Source organism: Athene cunicularia (assembly GCF_003259725.1).
Source record: "Athene cunicularia isolate RWA chromosome Z unlocalized genomic scaffold, athCun1 chrZ_part1, whole genome shotgun sequence".
Lineage (NCBI taxonomy): Eukaryota > Metazoa > Chordata > Aves > Strigiformes > Strigidae > Athene > Athene cunicularia.
Genome location: NW_020799142.1, coordinates 33,703,383 through 33,724,953, shown reverse-complemented (window position 1 = coordinate 33,724,953; position 21,571 = coordinate 33,703,383). Strand labels below are relative to the sequence as shown.

Here is a 21,571-nt window from a genome sequence, read left to right as displayed (position 1 = left end):
AAAAAAAAAAAAAAGTGTTCTAGTAGTATAAATATGACTTTCATTTAAAAAAACAGATGTTTTAAAATAGCGTACCCTGTATGGTACTTATATTGGTCCTTTCCATTCTGAACTAGGGAAGCCAGAAGATTGCTAAGGGCTGTGCACACTTGGAGATCCCTCATGTCTGTCAGTGAGAGGTTATTGATGGTCAAGACAAAAGAGACACTAACACTCAAATCCACACTTGCTTTATGTGTTGAAGTAATCAGTGAACCTGTCGTGGTCCCCAAAAGACCATTACTGTCATCAGGGAAAGCTCCAAACAGTTTAATCCTGTCTCTTTCTTCAACCTTGGCATAAGATCTTCATTCTCTTTAATACCTAGAAGATAAATGACTGGCTGAAAGTAGACTAATTTGGAGTAATAGGTAATACTAACAATTGAATTGTGTAAATAAGAATACAGTGTATGAATACCTCATATGTTAGGATTTTTAGAAGCACTGGTGAGGCTTTCATTGCCTTCAGAATTATGGTGGCAGTTACTTTCTTTTTAAATCTAATATTTTATGTGTTTTGATTGTCTCCTTTACATCCTGCTCATGGTTTGATCAAGTTCTCTAGGAAAAATGCATCCTGTTCCTACATAGGGCTTTGTTTATCCCACTGGAATCCAGAGGAGCAAATTTCATCCAGAGATGAAGGAATGCATCAGGAGCTGGGTATTGCACAAGACACCAAGGTAGCTTGGGAGGGTGGTGCCTTGGGTGAGTGACTTGAGTAACAGTGATTCTGCAGTTCAGGAATGAGGTACATTGGCCAAGATGAAGACGAAGGGTGGGCTAGCACAGGACACTCCTATTCCCAAGCTGTTGTCTACATGGAGACTAATATTTACATGGAGGCTTAATGTCTGTCCCCTCCACCCCTGAAAACTCTTCCAGTTACCTTCTGGAAGCTGCATTCTGGACTCAGTCCCTTCATTCCAGAGTAATTGCTTTCTTCACAAAGCTGAACAATTATACTGGAATGAAATTGCCTTATTCTGGAGTTACCATAGCTGCTTCAGAGGAGCTATTCAATAATACTGTTACGCAGGTCAGCCATCCACAGAGGTCTGGACAGCATTTTGGTTATCCAAAACCAGATCTGAGAATCAGTTGAAATGTTCAGATGACAAGGTCCTCTCTACCCAGCCAGGAGATATGTAATACATAATAACAACAATTTAATTTTATAAATGCAAATATAATATTAATACAATTATATACTCTGTTAGCAATTCTGAGACTAATTCCTCAAACCAAGAAAAAAGTAAAAGGGAAAATAAACCCTTTTAGGAGCAGGAGTTTTGCTGTTCCCCCATGTGTTTTTTCTGGGGTTGTCTTCACTTTGCTGTCACCTGGGTTTAGTCCCGTCACTGCTACACAGAGCTGTAACTGCAGTTACAGCCCCGTACCCAGCTGAGCTGTTTAATGTCTCAGCCTTGCCTGTGGCAACTTGTGGATTGTAATTAACTGCTTCCCATTAAGACAACAGATGAGAATTCATGCAGTTACATGCAGAGGCTTTACAAGATGGAGTAGTGTCCTGTAACAGCAGTTACTAAAGGGTTGTTTTTTTTCTTTCTGACCCAGGATTAGACCATCAGCAAACTATTGATGTTGCAAAATTAAGAATTCCTTTGAATCCCATCAGGAGCAGAACTGGATCCTGGTTAGAACAGGAGAAGGTGGAGGGTTGGTTATCAAGATTTTCAAATGTATCACGTGGCCAGATAGTAGTAAAGTTGTTTATTCATGTTAAAGTTCGTAACAAAAAAAAAGAGGGTGGGGGGTGAAAGAGCTGTTCAAGTAGCCTGGGAAGGAGAAGCACTGGTAGAGGCACAGAATTGGCAGTTTGGCGTTTGCAAAGGGTTTAGTTAGCATCCTTTTACCCCCGGTGATAAAAACTAGGAAGGGAGGATGAAGGAAGGTATTAACAAACCATAATGAAGAAGGGGCAGTTGTACTGTTATGGAGGCTAGTTACCTCTTAACAAGTTAACATTTGCCTTTTCTCCTGAAATAGAGGAACAAATACAAAATTGGTATTATATAAAAATATCCAGGTGTCTAAGAACGAATCTTAAGAAATAAATATGTAATTCTTCATGCATCCTGTAGGGAGCAGAAAAATATTTTGGTAATGGACACAAGGTAAGTCCATTGCAGTGATCTCCTCCTCGCTTTAATCAGAAGAATGTGGTTGTGTTCTACTGGTGGCATAGTCAGCATGAGAGGGGCCCTTCAGCGGCATCTTCATTCCATGTCTGGTGAAAGATGCCCCAACCAGTTCTTACCCAGGAAGTAACTGTTTTGCAGTGATGAGCAGGAACCATTGCCATTAGGAATATTGTTTTGGAGGAGAGAAAAAAGTGGTGAGTGGTGGCATTTTCCTACTGTCACCCAGCATGAGGGATGTTTTCCTCCGTGTTGCTGCTCTCCAGATGGTGGAGCATCCTTGCACAAGGCATTGCTGGTGGTGATAAATGTGAGGCCTGATGTTAGGTGCTCTTCAAACTTTGTGGAGGGGAAGGGGTCAGGAGATGACATACAAACTTCAGTCAGTAAAAGGAGTGTGGATTGCCAAAAGAGATCAATCAGATATTTCTTTATTCAAAGCTGAAGTCTGGTCTTGGCCTTTCGTTGCACTGTGAAATGAGTGTAGTGACAGAATATGATTTTTCCATGTGAGTTCTTGGGAAGCTTCACTGCCTGTCAGTGCATCTACTTTGATTTAGCTGTGCAATTTAAAAATAAATAAATATTCACTAAATTTATTTTTTTTCAGTGGCACAGATGGAGATAGGGTCATTCGCTTGCTCTGTAGGAAGCGAAGTCACATGTAGAGACTTCAAGCAGAAGAATTTAAATTTTACACAGATTCTAATATGAAACACTCGTTTTGTACCTGGTTGTTTGTCACCAGCTAAGTTAAATTTCTTGATTTCATTGGTTTAAGGAAGCTACTACAAGAAAGACATAGAAAATGTAAGTAAGGCAGAAATCAGGCACTGGAGAAATGAGAGGATGGGAAAGCAGTGTGAGACCTTCCAAGTCACTCCCTGTAGTAACAGATCTCTGACACTGGTAAACAACATTTTGCACGTGTATGTTTCTCAAAGCTACTTCCATTCTGCTAACCACTCGCCTGCCACATCATTTGAACTCTCTTAACCTTCAAGGATGATCCCATTTTTTGAAAGAGAGCACAGAGGAGCTTCCCTGCCTGGAGCTGCAGAGCTTTGCTGGCTTCGCAGCAGCCTGGCAGGAGCCCAGCGCTCATGAGCAGCCCATAACTCCCTGTCCAGTACATCTTACAGGAGGGCTCCCAGCCAAGGCCCGTCCCCTGTTAACTTAGGAGCTATACATTTGCTCAAGCTAAATAACATTTCCCAAGTTTCCCTCCTCCATACCCTAGAAAGCCACCCTATACTTTTATTACAGTTTTCTCTGTGACTAAATCTGCTTCGCATGTGTTGTGCAGCCTTCCCTTACTTAGTTGCATATGTTGCGAGTCTAATGAAAAGTCCAGTGCCAAATGCACTGCATGTGCATGACGTGTTGTTTCCAAATATCTTGCAACTTTGGTCAAAGCAAAGTAAAATTACCCTGAAATGCTCTGACTTTTTTTTTATTCCTCCTCTGTTGAGAGCTCTTTCCAATCCCTGTGTTCGTTTTCTACCATGAACCTTCAGTATAGGCAGGGTAGCTGAAAAGGAAAAAAAGTTGCATTTAAAATTAATTTACTGCTTTCTCTGATTAAAAAACCCTACACTTTTTCTCATTCTGTTTAAAAGGGTGTAAAAAGGATTAATCTCTTTTAAGAAAATAATAAAACAGTGTGGCAGAGGCCAACAGTTTTATCCTAGAAGGTGCAAGATTCGTTGAGTTACGAACAACTCAATACAAGACAGAGGAGGAAAAAAAAAAAAAAAAAGATGTAACCAACTTGCAATTATATCAGTCCAATTGCTCTTCCAATTTTAAGGTTTAGCTGTCTTTTCTGAGTTAGTCTTTTAAGTTTCCATAACATATGGCAGATTGGGAAAAACAGTCCTCAGAAGATTTCTGCCCTGGTTGACAGATGAACTAGATAATGGAATATAATCTTTTCCATTTTCATAATTTGACACATTTTCACTTCTGTGTGTATGTTTAAATCAAGGAATTAAAATAAATTTGAGTACAGAATATAAATCCCAGACAAAATTACAGCTTTCATTGCAGTGTTGGGTTAAATGTAAACAGCATGAATGTTATAGATATCTTTTAATTAAATGCATAAATCAGAGAAATGTCTTGATTGTTTACAGCAACTACACCAAGAAGTGAGAATGAGGAAGAAATGTACTTTGTCAGCTGATGGCTGCCTCGACTGCATTCCCATACTGAGTTTAATTTTGTCACAACCTTTGGTACAAGTTACAATGCTTCTCTCCAGTTGATTTACAGGCTGTTTGTTCCTGCTTAGGATGATTAGTGATGTAGATGGCTTTTTCCTGGCCAAGCAGGGGATTTCTCACGTATATCAGCATTGCTGCTGAGGTCTCTGCTGTGAGGAGTTAGAGGGCAGATGGTTTAGGTCACCATGCCTTTCTTGTAGTGTATTTGTTATGTAGTATCAGAAGATTGCGTTGAATCTTGAATCCATGTGGGTTTAGGCTGGGTTTATGGTTCCTAAGGCTGTAATGCTCAACCCACAATCTGTTGAGCTTGCAAACAAGGAGTGATTTTTTTTTCTTGACCGTGCTCTCATGTTGACTCCTTACCCTAGTAAACCCTACTAAACTCTCTCTCTGACCCAGCTTTTCTTCTTGCACTTGATGACCGTACTAGAACTCCAGGTAGGTGCTAAGTGTTTCCAGACACTGTGACCTCTCAAGAGCGAGGGAGCTGCAGAAGGATGGGCAGTCCTGCAGCACATATATTGCATTTACTTCTCACATACCAGCTAGCTAATCTGTACTAGTTCTTTGTCACAAAAGGCATTTAAACTGTGGGAGAGCAATCAACCTGTGGCTCCTGAGCTGAGTTGGACATGAGGACAAACAGTAGAGCAGAGGGGTGAGAGTTTCCCACCTTGATAATGCTGCAGCATCATCCTGAAGCTCCAGGAGGAAGATTTCCCTTCCTTGTCTGCAGCGTGTTAAGTAACAATCCTTGCTGGGGTTTTTGATTTTTACAGATAGGAAACCAGAGGGGTTATATCAGCTCACGGAAGGAAGGTCTGCTAGATAGTGTGAGCAACTGACAGCTCCAAAATAGAGTAGGAAATTTTGTATCTATGGAGTAGACCATGAGAGGAGCACAACCCTTAAATTTATGTGTTGTCCTGAATGTGAGACCCGTGAGAATCAAGTGGTGCCTGTAGCTCTGAGCTCAGAGTCAGGCAGCAAAACTTTATTTGAATTCCTCGTGCTTATCTGTCCCATCAGGTTTTGCCAAGCTCTATCCTCCTGTGCTAAGACCAGCAAAGACTGATTGTTGTCACCGGGGTAAACAGTCTTGACCTGAATGCACAGGGAGGAAGGGGGCAGATATGTTTGATAACAAAGAGACATAATAGCATTTATGAATAAATGACTATTAAAATTCCCCAGCCTGAGGTGGGGGGGGTCTCTAGAACTGTTTGATTCATGTCCTAAGGACAGTCTTTAACAGAATAGGAGGTCTTAATGCAGTTATGGTCAGTGAATGAAAACAAATCTGGAAATACTGCCTCTGAAGCATAGTAAAACAGAAAACACAAGTAATTTTCATGCATTATTGAATGAGCAGCTCACATGAGGCCCTTTTTCAGATTGAGTTGATTGTTTGCATTAGGAGGGGGAAAGGCAGTTTCACTGTAGGAGAGTGCTACTTTTTAAACTGATGGCTTCAGGAGGAAACCAAGCACACAGATCACTTTGGATACAGTCAGCTCCTGACTCCCCATACTTAGCCAGTCAAGGAGCTGCAGGTGCCCAGCTTCAAGACTCTTCCTCAAGATGGCCTCCTCCTTGAAGGAATCCTCATCCTACTCTTAATAGCCACCCCTTTCTCCCTCCTGTACACTACTTGCCTCTATCATTGATAAAGGCTTGTTTCCATTAGCTAATTCGAACATTCAGTCACAACCTTCATGTCCTTCATAAATAGAATATAGAATACAATGAACAACCTAAAAATCCATTTAAGAAAATGCACCCTGGTTATATGTTGAGGTCAACTTAAATCCCCCTGGCTTGGGTCTCTCTTCACAGGACTCCCAGCATTAGGGCAAACAGGGAGGGGAAAAAAAAAAAAAAAAAAGCTGTGAAGTCCACATCCGCAAAATAAAGAGTGTAAATGTCCAGATTTGGCACCAATTCTTCAACTCACGGTCCCAGCAGAGATAAGGCTGCAGTCTGGCAGCACGTGCTATGGCTAGAGAGGTTTTACTGTCATTTCACATTTTGCTCCTCAAGACAAATAAATTGGATTTCCTGCATGTAGCGGGTCAGCGTTGCTCATCTCACGGCACGATTTGTCTGTTTGTTGAGGCTTGAAAAACTTAAGAAAGGAGTATGTCTGTCGGGGTGTATGTTCTCCAGTTTGGGGACATTAGGGAGGCAGAGGTTTGCAGACTCAATAGGGGTGTTAGTCAGCGTGTCCTGAACCTCAGGCAGTTAAGGGTCCACTTCCTAGGCTGCCCTGATCTGAGAGTTAACAGTTGGTGACAACGAGTCTGTCTCTGTTCTTAAGTCATTGTTATCATTTTTGTAGTATTTACAGGCCTGGAGCTCTCAGATTAAAAAGTACAAAATCAAAAGGAGGTCTTCCTCCACGGGTGCTCGGAGAGGGGAAGGATGTTTGGGCTTGGCATGCCGCCCCGCCGCCGTGCTGGGTGGGAGGGACCGGAGGAGGATGTCGGCTCAGGCTTCGTCTTTGTGGCTGCTGTTATGTAAAAGTCAAACCTCGTAAAACAAGCCGCGAGGAGCCCTCCATGCAAGGAAATGTGTTGTAAATGTCAGCCTCCGCGAGGCAAATTGAAGGTGTTAAACTCAGTGGGGAGAGAGGTCTCGTTTCCCGGGTTGATGCACAAAGCCAAAGTCTAGGCGGTGTTTTGGACCCCTGTACAGTGATAACGGAGAGGAGCTTGGTCCCAGTTGTCCGAAGGAATGTTCTTTTTGGCTTGGTGAGATGTTTTGGATGCTGCTGCAGCATTGCACCAATTTCCAGTGAAAGCATGTCTGGGACCTCGTCACTGGAAAAATATGCAAACTGAATCACTCTGCTCTTCTCCTGCCACCTTTTGTGTTGGGGGAATATGTTCTACATAACTAAATGAGGAAACAAACAACTGTGACATTGTAGTCACTGAATTTTGGGTGAAATAGGTGGGTGAAAAGAGCATTTTGACCTCTCGATTCTCTGCCTCTGTGCTTTAATTGGATAATCCCAAAACAGTATTATGACAGCAGAGAGGACTCATATAGGTAGTTTCCAAAAGGAAGAATCTTTGAACTGTGAAATCAGCGTGGTTTATTCTGTCGGCATTGTTCAGAGCCTTCCCATCTTGGATCCTGAAAAGCAGGGAGATCAACGCCAGATCTTCATTGGTGGTCACCAGCTCCACCCGCAAACACAAGGTGGGACTGAGTCTGGAAAGGCAGATGGTGAAATCTCCAGGTCTTTTTCCCAGGATGAGGGACAAAAAAGCTAACCCTGGCTATGACAGGAACTGGAAAAATGGAGAAAATGGTTAATATTTACACATTAGAAAGTTGGGTCAGAGTTTGTCTGTCATCCAGACAGGGCTCCTGAGGCGACTCCCTGTTGCAGCAAGGCAGAGTGCTTGCTCCAGTGCCTTACCAAAACACAAAAATGTGGGTCATGTTCTTGACTTTTAATGGTTTTCTCATTGCCACACCCGTAACAAACACCCTGTGCTCATTCTACGTTGCTGATTGCATGTCACACACCGTCGCATGAGTTGTATTTGCACAACTGCTGGGTTTTGGTAGGAGTAGAAGAGGTCGGGCAGCAGTGAGAGGTTTGTCTGGGGGTTGTTTTAGGAGGACAGGATGGTGCGTTAGCCTAGGTGGAGCAATCGTCTGTGATGTTATCTGAAGCACAAAGCATTTCCACGATGAACAACGTTCCTTGTATTCTAGACTAGTGTGCTATCAAAATCCAAACAGCTGCTGTGATTTAAACAGTAGCACTTGCTGCTTGAAATTTAAAATATATAGTTGGCTTTAAGACTTGCGTGCAGTAGATTCTCCATGTCTTTGAGTATATTAGTATACATTCCTTACGTAGCAGTATTATTTTCTCCAAACCTTCCATTTTTCGTACATTTCATAGGCCCTTTTAAAACTTTTCAGGTGAGTTTATTGTTGCAGTTTAATAAATTGTATGAACTAGACTAAAAGCGTGCAACTCACTTTTCAAAAAATAATTAGCAGAATGTTTACTCAGTTTACTCTGACATGACAACAGGGATATTGGTGGGCATTTGTAGTATTGCTTTTCTTAAAAAAAAAAAAAAAGGTTGATGAAGGGAACACATCTTTAATTTTTACCTGGATGTTGGAGCAGACTTTGTAGCCCAGATACATGAGTTAATTCTCCTCTGCTGTCTTCAGCTAACAGTCTTCTCTTGCACAGTATCTCCAAGAGGAGGCTTTGCCTTTTTCACCCCTGCTTTACCTTCTTTTGAGTTCCTCTGCACCGTTGCAAATAGTCAGATTGTGTGGGAGGAATTCTGAACCATAAAATGCCCTTTTTGTTTTATATAAGGGTTTCCCCACTGACCAGGTGATGCTGGGGCTCTGAAGGCACCATGAGCTTTCACTGGAAGGACCAAGCATCTTAGCTTCTCACAGATCTGCTGTTTGACTGCATAACTGATCTTCCCCTGCCTTCACTTGCTTTCGAAGCTTAAAATATATTTTTTCTGTCTTTGGCAGAATGGTCCAAACAGTGCATGTATGGATTTAGGACAACTTAAGTTTTTGCCCAATTTGAGACCTTCAAAGAGTTGATTTTCCCCCCTCTCTTGATTTACACAATATGTAAAAGTAAGTGGGAGGTTCCCAAGTGAGTTATTAAAGCCAATTTCTTTGTTTAAAGTTTACATTTTGCATACTTGAAAAGTGGCAGATTTTCAACTGTCTCATTCATAAAATTCTGGAAGGAAAAAATCCAGCTTTGAATCTGTTTTGTTTGGGGGGAGAATGGTATTTTGGGTTTTGGGAAGTCTTTATAAGGTTTGGGGGTTTAATTCTGAGACTTAGGATATTCCTGGATGTCCAAGCCCTTCTTTGAGGATACTGCTGAAGCGCCATTGGTTTAATTGTGAGTTGTAGCAAAGCATCCAAAATCTACCCCTAATCTTGTAGCCTTTCCTTAGCAACTATATAAATCTTCTGTAGAAAGTTGGCAGTGAACGAGTGATTTCTAAATGCATTCCAGTTTTAACAAAAGTGTTTGCTGCAAACATGCTGGTTTTCAGTGCTGTGTAAAGCTTTGCACATTGTTCTAGAGAAGGATGGGCTGTGAGCTGAAATGCAGGAAGCGAGGGCTTAAAACTCATTTGCATCTTCCTTAGCACTGGTAAAAATAGGGTCTGCTGTTATGAAATGTGCATTTTCTGCAAATCCCGTGGTAGGAAGACATCCACTTCATATCGATAAAAGTTTTCTGAGTTGATAGGTTCATCCCCATTTGTGCAGCGGTGCCCTTTAATGCTACTGAGAAATGGCTCCAGGGATTATTCTGGTTTTCAGATTTTAATTCCCTAAATTCAAAAGCACACAAAGGATTTTACGTATTTGTCTGAGTAGTCAGTGTGTGTACATAACTGGATCACAAATGCTCTGGCAAGGTCAGGCACTAGAACCATTTTTGTGAGTTGGGCTGGTAGCTTTCTCTGTTCCACAGGTTCAAATCTTTTCATGGTTAGTTTTATTTTAATTTTAAAACGACTCCTCATTTTCACCTGTTGTCATTTTGAGGTTGTGAATTTTTTTCTCAGATTCCATGTCTTTCATCTAAAAGGCCTCTGTATTTTCAAAGATTTGTTGTTTCAGGTTAAACCCTGAAGTGTATGAAAGTTCTGCTATTTTGTTGATGGTATCTCGTCTACACATCATGCCTTCCTACTCAATCTTGAAGTATAATTACATACATCAATCTCCTGTCCTTTTTATTATTATTATTATTATTATTATTTCGCAAAGCCAGCATATATTGTCTTTTCCGCAGTGTTGCAAACATCCCTGTAATGTTCCTGTTGCAGTTCCCTGTCTCCCTGTGGTCTGGCAGCAAGTCACAGCTCTGTCTGGCTCCTAGCTGTTGAGCTGTCATCTTGGAAATGTTCTGAAAAGATGTGTATCCTTCTAGACAACACGATACAGAACAGTCCTGACATGGCAAGCAAGTTGTAATTATAACTGTAAATCCTTGAACTGTGACTATATATGTGTAATACATACAATATTATGTAGAAGTGAATGATGCTTAACAGCACATATGTGAGTCCTGCTTTAGTCTTTCATCTTCTTCTTAATCTCTTCTTCCCATTCTGAAATTCCTCCAGGTAGACACATTATCCCCAAAGCTGAGCAGGGATCCCCCTCTTTTCTCAGACTAATAGTTTACGGGATTTTTTCTGGATCAGCACTTCAGGTGGCATGTTTTCAGCCTGGTTTGCTGTCCAGTTTACGTACTGTCCCGTCTAGAAGTGGCCCAGAGTCAGATTTTTCTGAGGTGGACCCAGGACAGCTTGAAGTGGCTACCTTGCCTCATCCTAAACTCAAATTTATACTTTTATACGGTGCTTTTGGAATTTGTACAGATTAATGACTCGGTATGAAGACAAAAATAATTTCTGTGACATTTACCAGCAGTGTTTCCTAGCTGTAAGGAGAAGAAACACATGTGTGTGCATGTATGTGCAACCCTGACTCTCTTGAAGGACCTTAAAGCTGTCAGTGTTTGCCAACCTATCCTAGAAAGAAATGCAATCTTTTTCTTTTTAGAAATGTGGTATTCCGCAAAGCTTTGCTCCCTGGCAGGGTTACTGCCAGTATTTCACTTCTTTAAATCACTGCGTCTTTACCAATAAACATCTAGGCACAGCCGCTTGGCTGATTTTTCCAAAACTGACCTGACTTCCCAGCGCTCTTATTAAAAAAACCTGTAATTGCTGAACTCTCACTAGAGGTACGTCTGCTTCTCTGGTGATAGTTCACATCCTACAGTGCAGCTTCACTATTCACTCCGTCAGCATTTATTTTCCTGCAACTGCAGTTGTGCAGACCTTTGCTCTGAATGATCTGAAAACGGAAATCGCATGTCGATGATCCTAACTTGCTAAAACAGTTGTGTCCCTGTAGATAAACTTCCCTGCCCCTCTGGACCAGGAAGATTGTATCTCATTAGATGGGTACGGCTTGCTTACTGAATTTTACTCCCTGGGAAAAATGTTATTTTCTACTACAGCTTATGTGATTGCTTAAACTGCAGATATTTAAGCCCATGCATATATTGTTTCAAACCTCTTCTTACCCTCTTGGGTTTTCTGTTTCTTTTTCAAAACCACCTGACACACTCCAAGCCACTGTTTTCTTCTCTGTCTTTGAATTTGCACCTATTCCTTACACAGATCTTTGAACAAGATGTGCAGCTCATGCTCAGTCTAGCAGATTTCCTGTTTGCTTCCTTCATCTCCCCACCATCATCTTCTGCTGGGCTGTCTGTGCTTCAAGCCTGAGAAGAAGACAAAGATGATATTGGGCAGGTGTGGTGTAGCCCATACAGATATTTCACCAAAGCCACATAGACTGACTTAAATCAAAGAGAAACACTGTAAATGCAAACAACCAGAAAAAAAAGGTTAAATGGCATTATCTCCCTGGGAAAATTAAATAATTGCAAAAATTCAAGTTATCAGTATCTTAGAACAAGTACTGAGAAATTTTCTTCCATAAATTGAGTTCTGTCAAGGCATTTAAATGCTTACATTTATATAAAAATAAATGTCACAATGTTTACATACATACGTATATATCAGTACCATGAACAGTGTACCAGGCATGACTGTTGAATTGGTTTTAAGATTAGCCATTAGTTTGACTCAGTCAGGATTTGAGGGACCAGGTTTTAAAGAGGTGCTGTGAATTTTGCACACAAATATTAATATTCTTCCCCAGCCCAGCCTCCTTATATCTTGGTAGGTGCAAGGCTGTTGTAGGACTAAACTTTGCTGGGATAAATATTCCTTATGGCACCTAGAATGAGGATTTAGTATGATGCTGAATCCGAGTTCTTTTTTTTTTTTTTTTTTTTTTTTTAATCTGAAGCAATATGAAACACATAGTTTGCCAGCATGTCATTAGGTTGCCAAACAAGACTCATGGTAAACTTTTCAAACGCACACAAATTCCATTTTCAGAAAGACTTTGAAACTTCAGTGTTTCAAACTAATTCAAACTAATGTGAATTTGACTCTCGGATGTGTTCAGACTCCTTTGGAAATGGTACTTTTCTTCCAAATCAGTCACATGCTGAAAATACTAAATCATGTTGGATTGCTGTTTCAGAAATCAAAGTTTCTAACCAAGGACTCAAGGAAAAGAGGACTCTCCAGTCTGAGGTTAATCCAATTTTATGATTTTCTCTTCCACAGCGACTGCCCCATTGTGTTGATGAGGGCTGCTTTTCCTTCAGTGAAACATCTTGATCAGTGAAGAAGCAAGGACATAGCTCCGCTCCATTGCTCTTGAAGCAGCTTCATCCAACCTTGCTTGTGTTATCTGAGTGGAGATCATCCACTGACATGACACTGCAGCCTAACAGCAGCTCTGATGGTTCATTTGTGAAGGGAAGGGGATTTTTTGTTTAATGTCTGGCTCAAGTCTTCTATCTCAAATGCCACTGAGTTGCCTGGAGCCGTGCCAGGTGCTGTTGGCTGGCCGTGATGCTATCTTCCTAATCGTTAACTGAAAAAAAAGAAAACACCCCGATGTTGTTGAACTTTTGCGGTAGGGGAGTTATTGCAGTTCAGTTCTGCATCTGTTCATCGGACTTCCTGTGGTTTTTCATCGAATCATATGATTGACAGTGCAGACAGTCTGCAAAGTTCTTGGTCTGTCTAGTTTATACCCTCGTCCCAACCACTAAATCTGACTTCTGCTTTGTCTGGCTCAAGAAAACAAGATAGGGTGCTGTGGTAGGTTGATTCACCAGAGCTGATAAGTGGTGTCTGTATTTAAATGGTGCAGTTACAATCCCAGTGTCACCTTCAGCTCTCAAGTTTTCAAGCACTGTCTGAGGTTGCTTTGTTTTACACTAGCTGGGGTCGTCTCTCCTCTGGTAATGACTAGAGAGAAATGCAAATAATGGCTCTGCTGGACCCATTTATGTCAGGGCAGTGAGTTCAGAAACTTACAATAGTGAAACACACGGGTAACAAAGTATTTGTACATCTTTGACACTACCCAGCTGAACGAATAGGGCTGTGGAGGAAAAAATGGATGACTTATCCGATGCCAAGACTTTTCCTGTATTGTTAAAACTACCATTTAAGATGCCTTTGAGTGGTCTCACTTTTCAGAAAGCGCTAAAAATCAGGTTCATTTGGGTGTCACCAGCTGGAGAGCAAATGTCTTTCCAGGATTAAGCTGGACACAACAGCAGCAAAGCAGAAGAAAATGGGTTTCTACTTGGCTGCTCTGACGTGCCACTTTGGGAGTTTTGTTAACCATGATAAGACCCTCACCAGTGCTGGCTGGGGTGTTTTCTGGGAGCACCTTGAGACTCTTGTGACCTGGTTGTTTTACAGCTCTCCTGAAATATTCATTTGGTGTCAATTCCTGTCTGTCTGCAGCCCATGGTGAAGGCTCCTGACCATTCATTTGGAAGCAGTATGTGCAAGAGATAAACAGCACAGAGCTGAATTTAAACATTCCTTGAACTATCACCCATCAAAAATCTTAAGCTTTATGGCATCAGTCAAGCTTTTTATGTGGTGTTTAACCCTTGCTGTTATAAATAGTTTTAAAGTCAGTCTGACAAGAGAGAATCTTTTGAGGTGACTTAAATTTGATTATTTTGAATGTTAACAAATTCTGTTTTCAGTGAACACTCTAGTCATGGGTAGTTTTTTGTCTTAACAGTGGATGACTGCCATGGTGGTAGATCTTGCCAGATAGATGCTGGTGCATTTCTCTCCGTGCTGGGCCTCTAGGATTTCTTGTTTTTAATGAATGAGAAAATGTGGCCACCACACAGCCGTGGATCACGGTAGTCACCTGGAGAAGTTGGATTTGAATTGCAGAGCTGGAGGTCAAATGCACTGAGCTATCCTGGGTCCACTGTTAAGGTGTACCATCAAAAATCCGTCACTTCTGCCGTTACTGACCTTCCTTTTATAAAGGTGTATTTGAAATTGTGTGTGTGTAATGGCAATGTATCTCTCCTTAAAAATCTCATCATCCTTGTCTACATTTCCAGGATAGACCTGCAGACTGTTCAAGGTGTATGTTAAGTGCGGGAGAGTCCAAGCTGATTGCAGCGAGTTATAGTCTTTAATCTGAAATTGATTATTAAATTGCTATGGTACGATCACAATAGGTGGCAACATTGATCAGTCTGAAGAAAAGTTTAACAATAAAATCAATGCATGACTGTTACTGCCTGAAAATACAAATGATATCTGATTTTTATTTTTTTTTATGCTGTTCTTCCAAATGAGGGATGATGGGAGAGTAAGAGCTGAGCATCTCAGATTGGAATTTCTAATACAGTTTTACCAACTGTTTTAAAGCTAAAAATGTTTGTTGAGCTATAGAATGGTCCCAGACTACTGCCATGAGTGTTTGCAAAACCAGTAGCTATAATCTGTGACCCTGAAGGTGAAAAAAGTTACTTGTGTTTAATTCAAATTAGCATCTTTAATCGCTTTTTTTCCCCTTCCCTCCCAGAAGGACTACTACAGGCTGCAGTACTGGCGAGTAGCCACCTCTGGGGTGAAGAATGACGGCTGTGAAAGGGCTTTTCTCTGCTAGGAAATGTTGCAGTGGTTTAATCATGAGGGTTAACCATTCGTTCTGCTGATGCAATGCTGAGCTGAACATGTTCCTGTCTACACTGACCACAAGTCAGGAAGCATTTAGGAGGGAAGTGGGGAAGATTACACTGAGGATACACAGAGTAGAATGTCAGGTGGTGGGTTTTTTTTAAATAATCAACATCTACATGAGGACTTGGTTGGAGTGAGGCTTAAACTACCAAAGGAATTAATTTGTAGTGTCCTGAGAGGAGGAATGAGGTGGCAGAGGGGGACTTGGAGCCAAATGGAAAGGGATAGAGAATATTAATGAAAAGAAGGATCTCACAAGGCTGATGAGAAAAAAAGAAAACTTGGGCAAGTACATATAGAGAGATTGACTAAAGAGAGACCATAAAGGTGCAGTCAAAGGGAGTTGGGGACAGGAGTAGGCTAGGAGACAGGAGGTTAGAGATGAAGATGAGTATGGGAGCAAGAGTGAGGAAACAAAATGATGTGAGAGATTAAACAGGCTGGTCAAAAAAGACTTGGGGAAAAGAGGTTGTAGAGGGGTGATAGAAAATGGTTTAAGTGCACGAAAGGGCTATGAGAGCTTCTATACCACAAACTGCGTGTCTGACACAGGAAATGAAATTGCTGATGTACCTCTGAGGTTCTGGGCTTTGAACTCAACAGGAGTTAGATGCAGAAGTGCCTTTAACAACCTTAACCTTTAGCTGCCTAAGTTCCTTAAGCAGAGAGAGTATTGCTGGAAACGGTGCTGTCGTCCTTCCCTCCCTGATTGCTCTAGGGATGAGCTCCCAACACGTTCCAAAGTCATCCAGAATAATAAGAGCCACACAGATAGCCAAAATGATTCCTCACAGGCTAAATATTGGCATCCATCCATGTAGAGTTGTTGTTGAAGGACGTGACCCCAACTTAAGCCAAACCATGGCAGCTCCAGAACATTGGAGCATACTGGAAAGTGACACTGGTGTCCTCATCAAGGAAGGAGGTGGCACGTTGTCACCCAAGGCTGTGGTTGAATGAAGGCAAAAAAGCTGTCCATGGAGACATGTAGGAGATGGCACATTGTCACCTGCGGTTGAATGAAGCTGCCCATGGAGTCAGCTTCCCCGTAAAGCATAATGCAGGTTGCTCCTTTGTGGCTTGGTGTAATTGTATGCTCAGTATTTGCGCCAAACTGGTCTAGTAACAGCAGCAGCACAAGGAGTAGAATAGTTTCCATGTTTTCTGACTCCAAGAATACAAATAACCTGGGTGTGTAAAAGTTAAATAAAGAACCCTGAAAGCCAAGTGGCCAAGAAGTGCCCCTTCAAAGGAGACTGTTCCGGCCAGAAGGGCCTTGTACCCTAACGCAAGGAAACAGGACACCGTGGGCTCAAGAAAGATGATAGGGTATCCCTTCATTATTAATGGACAAAGAGGCTTCTTAGCCATTGCTGTGCTTGTTCTGATCATGTCACACGTAGAGTTTATTCTTAGTCTTAGCCACAGCCTTATAAATAATAAAATGGGTCATGTTTTATCTTACCCCAGTAATCATTGTAATGTGGCTTTTATCTGAGACTCTGCCAAGCTCTTGACATAGGCAACATTTAGAAGTAGATAAAATGATTGAACAGTGCAAAAGTAGGCTTATCTGTCCCCCAAAACACACGCTTACACTGCGAGCAAATGCAGTGGGCTTGCAGTGTATGTGCTGCTTTGGGAGGGAAGAAATGAGAAAATTGGAAAGCTGAGGATGCAGCATGTCTATCCAGTTAGGACGGGCTGGCACATCTGGTGTGTGTTGGCCAGCAGGGCCAGGGAAGGGATCTGAGCCCTGGGCTCGGCACTGGGGAGCCAAGGAGCCAGCACCAGGCCCCGAGGGAATGGCCTCAAGCTGCCCAGGGCAGGGTCAGGCTGGCTCTGAGGAAGGATTTCTGTGCAGAAGGGGCTGTTGGGCGTTGGAATGGGCTGCCCAGGGCAGGGGGGAGTCCCCGGGATCCCTGGAGGGGTTGAAGAGTCGGGCTGAGCCAGCGCTGAGGGATCTGGGGGAGCTGGGAATGGTCAGGGGGAGGGTCATGGTGGGACTGGAGGAGCTGCAAGGGCTTTTCCAACCCAGATGATTCCGGGATTCTGTGTTCATTCTGGAAGTGCTTTGCTTAAAGCTGGTACTGAAAAACAGAGCTTTTGTGGAAGCAGTGTTGTCTAGCCTGTAATTTCCAGGAGTGGGAGGTATCTGCGTGGATGGGCAGTAAGGTCTATGTGCACAGGTCCTGTGGTTACAGCCTTGGAGGCTGAAGTGGGATAGATGGGTGGCGCGTTGCCCTTGAGGAGCTTGCAGGGTTTTGTACTCTAGTTGCCACATTGATGTGCCCCTCAGCAATGTGAAAGCCAAGGCACAGAAGAAATGGCCTGCCCACAACTACAGAAGAACTGGTATCAGGAGTGCACCTGTGGAGCCTAGACATGCTTCCCTCTGTGCTTCCTGGAAGAAGAGTGTTTCTCTTCTGAAAACTTAACCATACATAAAGTCTTTGAGAATTAGATGGGAAAAGTCACTTTGCCATAACACCGTGTTCCTGAAAACGGCACAGGCTGTGTTTATTATTCTCACAGCCTTTCCAATGGATCGTCCTGCTGAGGAGCTGAGTACGGTTAATAGCAAATGTTTTTTAGGGAAAAACTGCAATCATCAGGCCTGTATGTGTGCAAGCAAGAAGGCTTTTGTGGGGCTGCTAAAAATGGCAGTTTTTCTTAAGACCTTTGTGTTTTGTAAAGGTTTCACATGTTTAGTCTTTGTTAATAGGCAAACTGAGTGTCACCAGCAGTAAAAGGGTTGAATACAATATGCCAATGTGGCATTCAGTTCAAAGAAGAAATTATAAATGATCTCTTTATCCCCTAAATATTTTCCTTTGGGTCTAATGGTTCAGTTCCTGCCATCATTTTTCTCACCAGACCTCGTTCTTCAGTGTTTATGTGGGCTGTGTGTTTGCAAACAGATACGCAAACCTTCTCTCAGTGGACTTTGGTTTCTTGTTGCAGAAATTCCCTGAGCTGAAGTTCAAGTACGTGGAGGAGGAGCAGCCTGAGGAGTTCTTCATCCCTTACGTTTGGTCCTTGGTCTACAACTCTGCCGTGGCCCTGTACTGGAACCCGCATGACATCCAGCTCTTCACCATGGACTCTGGCTGAGGAAGATGCCCCAGCCAAGCCAACTCAACTCCGTCTTACAGAAAACAAAACTCCGCACCGCGTGTTAATACGTGACCCCCTCCAGCGTGCACCCTCTGACCCCAAAGCTTACGGAGAATGAAGCTTGCCGCTAGTGTACAGTCCAGTGTCCGTGTTTTGGAAGCAGATGGCCACCGACATGGTGGCAACAGACTGTGGTGTGAGGAGCTGATGGCTTGTAGGCAACCTTGTATTCGTAGTACTATAACCTAGAGCTTGTTTGATGAAAATGAGGCCTTACACATGGGGTATGATGTTACTACCAACCACGAACCTGATTGTTCTTTTAACTTAACAGGGTAAATGAGGAAGGAGATTGCGGACTTTGATTTGGAAGCAGCATTTGTATTTTCGTTCCTTTGAAGTGAGGCAGCTTCACTGGGTCAAGCTTTCTTTGGTCTGTTGGATTCTGACATGGGTTGCTTGTTAACCTAATCCCATGCTTTCACTCACAGCCCTTTAATTCGGTGGCACTGCCAAGGCTGCAGTTCTTAAATTGGTGTCTACACTGTCACCTGAGTGAACTGTCAGGCAGCATATTAGTCAGATTAGCTCCCAGGCAGATTCAAAACACTTGATTTAGATGTCAAAATGTTTGTGGGAGGATTTTCAATAGCTAGTCTTTTTTCGTTGTTGTTTGACTGGTAAATACCAGAGGGCTAGAAACACCAGCTTTCAGAGTCAGGTCCCTTACAAACTTGTTTTACTGTGCTTCTGTGCAAAAGTTGTTCCTAGAAATTGAACACGTAGGGGAAAAGAAAAAAATCTCCGAATAAAATAGTTCTGAGATTGTGAAATAGATCAATACCTGTAGAACTGTGTGTTATGGTGACAGTGTTGTGGGGATCCTTGGCAAAGTTCTGTGTTGAAAATCCCGTTTGCTATTAAAGGTTTTATGGCAGAAGTACAAATTTATCTGAATGTAGAATACTTCTCTTTTTTGTTGTTCTAAAGTGTCCTTTCCTGATATACCTGTTTATGCAGTTGGAAGAACAAAAGAAGTGGCTTGACCTGATTTTGAAAGAAAATCTCACTTTTCAAAATGGGGATCATTTCTTCTCTGGGGAGGCTCCTGACGGTGCCCGCTGCACATGCATGCAGTCACTCTGATCCCACGTGATGCTGTGTGGAGGACTGTCACCAGTCCGTTGCATGCCAAAACATAAATATCAAAGAATTAGTTCCTAAACATACACGGAAACCCCTTGTATTCACTCCTGTTCTGATTGCTGACCTGAAGAATCAGGTGCATTTGCTTTCAAACAGTCCTTCGGGTAGCTTTAAGGTTGGGGTTTTTTTTTCTTCCCTGAAGGATGCACTCGAATTGTACTTTCCTTTTATCTGTTCTTATTTAGAGGCAGAAGTACATTTGAATCCTACGCAAATAGAAATGCTGTTTTGTTGTTTTTTTTTTTTAAAAAAAAAGCTTTCCAAATTTATTTAAATATAGCTACAAAGGAACATATACAGCCCAGGAGCATTTAGGACTTTAAAATCGCAGAATCTTTTCAGAAAAGGCAATAGTAAGACTGGAGATGCAATTTTTCTTAGGAAAATATGAGAAATGAATGAACCATGACTGAGCTGCACATAAGTTTATTCTGTGTTTTGGATTTATGGTTTGGGGTTTTTTTGTCTTTGAGCAAACGTCAAAGGGGAATGACTCTTCTTGGTTATTGTAGTGATTTGTAATTTTTGTCTTTTTTAAAAGACTTAAGAGTGCTTGTGAGTCAGCAGGGCTGCCCAGCCTTTAGAAAGGTCAGTCTGAAGACGCACTTTTAAACTGTGGATTCTGAAGCTACTGGGATGGCTCTGTTTTCATTTGTCTTAACTGCCCGAGCACTCGAACCTGCCCGAGGTGAGCACCCTCCACCCCGCTGCCTGCAGCAGAAGTGGAGCACTTCATGAAAGGGGGCTCAGCCCGAGCAGATGCTTCTCAGCCGGGTGTCAAACTGGGGATAACCTGATTTTTCTTTGAAAGGGCTTTTTATAAAGAGAAGGGTACATAAAGCAGCAATCTGATAGAATAGGTCAAGCCAGCTGCGCAGTAAATTATTTTCTTGCTGTCGTCTTGTTGTGATGACATTGAATCAAAGTACAGAAGGAACAGGTTTGTTCCAATCACATAATTTCCTTGTGCATTTAATTAATACGCAGTGCTCACAGGGCCCAGCTGGTTTGGAGCAGCTGGAGTTACAATCCAAAGCTGAAACAGCAGAGCCAGACCAAGATTTATGCTGAAGTTCACGTTAGCCCTGTTGGCTCTTCCAAGAGTTTGAGCATTATGTGGGTCTGGCAGTGTCCTGATCTCTGCAGTCTGGCACAGTCACAAATACTCTGTTTTCCTTCAGATCTGTAAAGTATCACTATGGGGATCCTTTTCATTACATTGTGTGAAAGATTTATTATGCATAATAAAAAAAAAATAAATTAAAACAGTAAATACAGAGTGTAGTTGTATTTGTTTTACGTGGTAGATGCCACCTGATGATGTTTGGCCAGCGGGTCTTGATGTCATCATCAGACCTAACGTGCATGAAGTTTTATAATGTTCTGCATGACGTGCAATAAAAAACCCGTTATTTATTAAGTAGACAGTTATTTAAATCTGTGCTTGGTGGAAGAAGGGGCATGTCGTGCTGCAATATCATGCTGAATCCCACCTCTCGGAGTGCTCTTGCCAACTCAGCTTCCACCGTTGCACTCGGTAGAGCCTGGAGGAGGCACTGGGAACATGCAGGCGTGGGGGAGAGCACAGGAGGGACAGGACTGTCCGCTTCAGCCCAGACATGGTGTGTTTCTGCACCCTCAGTTGCTCTTCCCTGTTGTTCTGGCCACGCTCTTTAGACATGTGATGTTTTTCTGGATTTTAGGGGTTGCGTTGGGTGATGCACCAAGATCTTAACCTTAACGTGCCCATATTGTTGCTTGGAGCGCTGATCACTATTGACACCGTCTGCTTGGGTTCCTGTTGCAGCTCCAGAGAGGGGAATCCATTGCATCAGGGTTGGGGAGGAGAAGGGAGCTCTGCTCTGTCCTCACACAGAGAACCATCCCTTCCATGAATCTCCTCTGGGATGAAAGCTCTCGGGAGAATGGGCAGGAAAACAAGTTGCTGTGTTAAATTTTGAGTGAACTGGAGATTGTGCCTGTGAAGCTTGTTGCAGTGAGGGAGAAATTGTCTGTCTTTTGTTAATTGAGAGAAACTGATCTTTCTGTGTAAACGAGGTGGTGGCTTGGACACTACAAATGAGTCAGGTATCACTCACTTGGGCAAAAGCAGT

The 21,571-nt window shown here is 42.4% G+C and overlaps 1 protein-coding gene across 2 annotated transcripts in view; it reads left to right on the top strand.

The window, feature by feature from the left end:
- The window catches only part of DYM (dymeclin), a 219,953-nt gene extending 199,223 nt beyond the window's left edge, over window positions 1-20,730 (top strand). For both annotated transcript variants that reach the window (XM_026865591.1, XM_026865592.1), the window contains one exon: window positions 18,099-20,730. In XM_026865591.1, the coding sequence (XP_026721392.1) occupies window positions 18,099-18,248 (150 nt within the window). In that variant the 3' untranslated portion in view covers window positions 18,249-20,730. The remainder of the gene's footprint in view (window positions 1-18,098) is intronic.
- The last annotated feature ends 841 nt before the right edge of the window (window positions 20,731-21,571 follow it).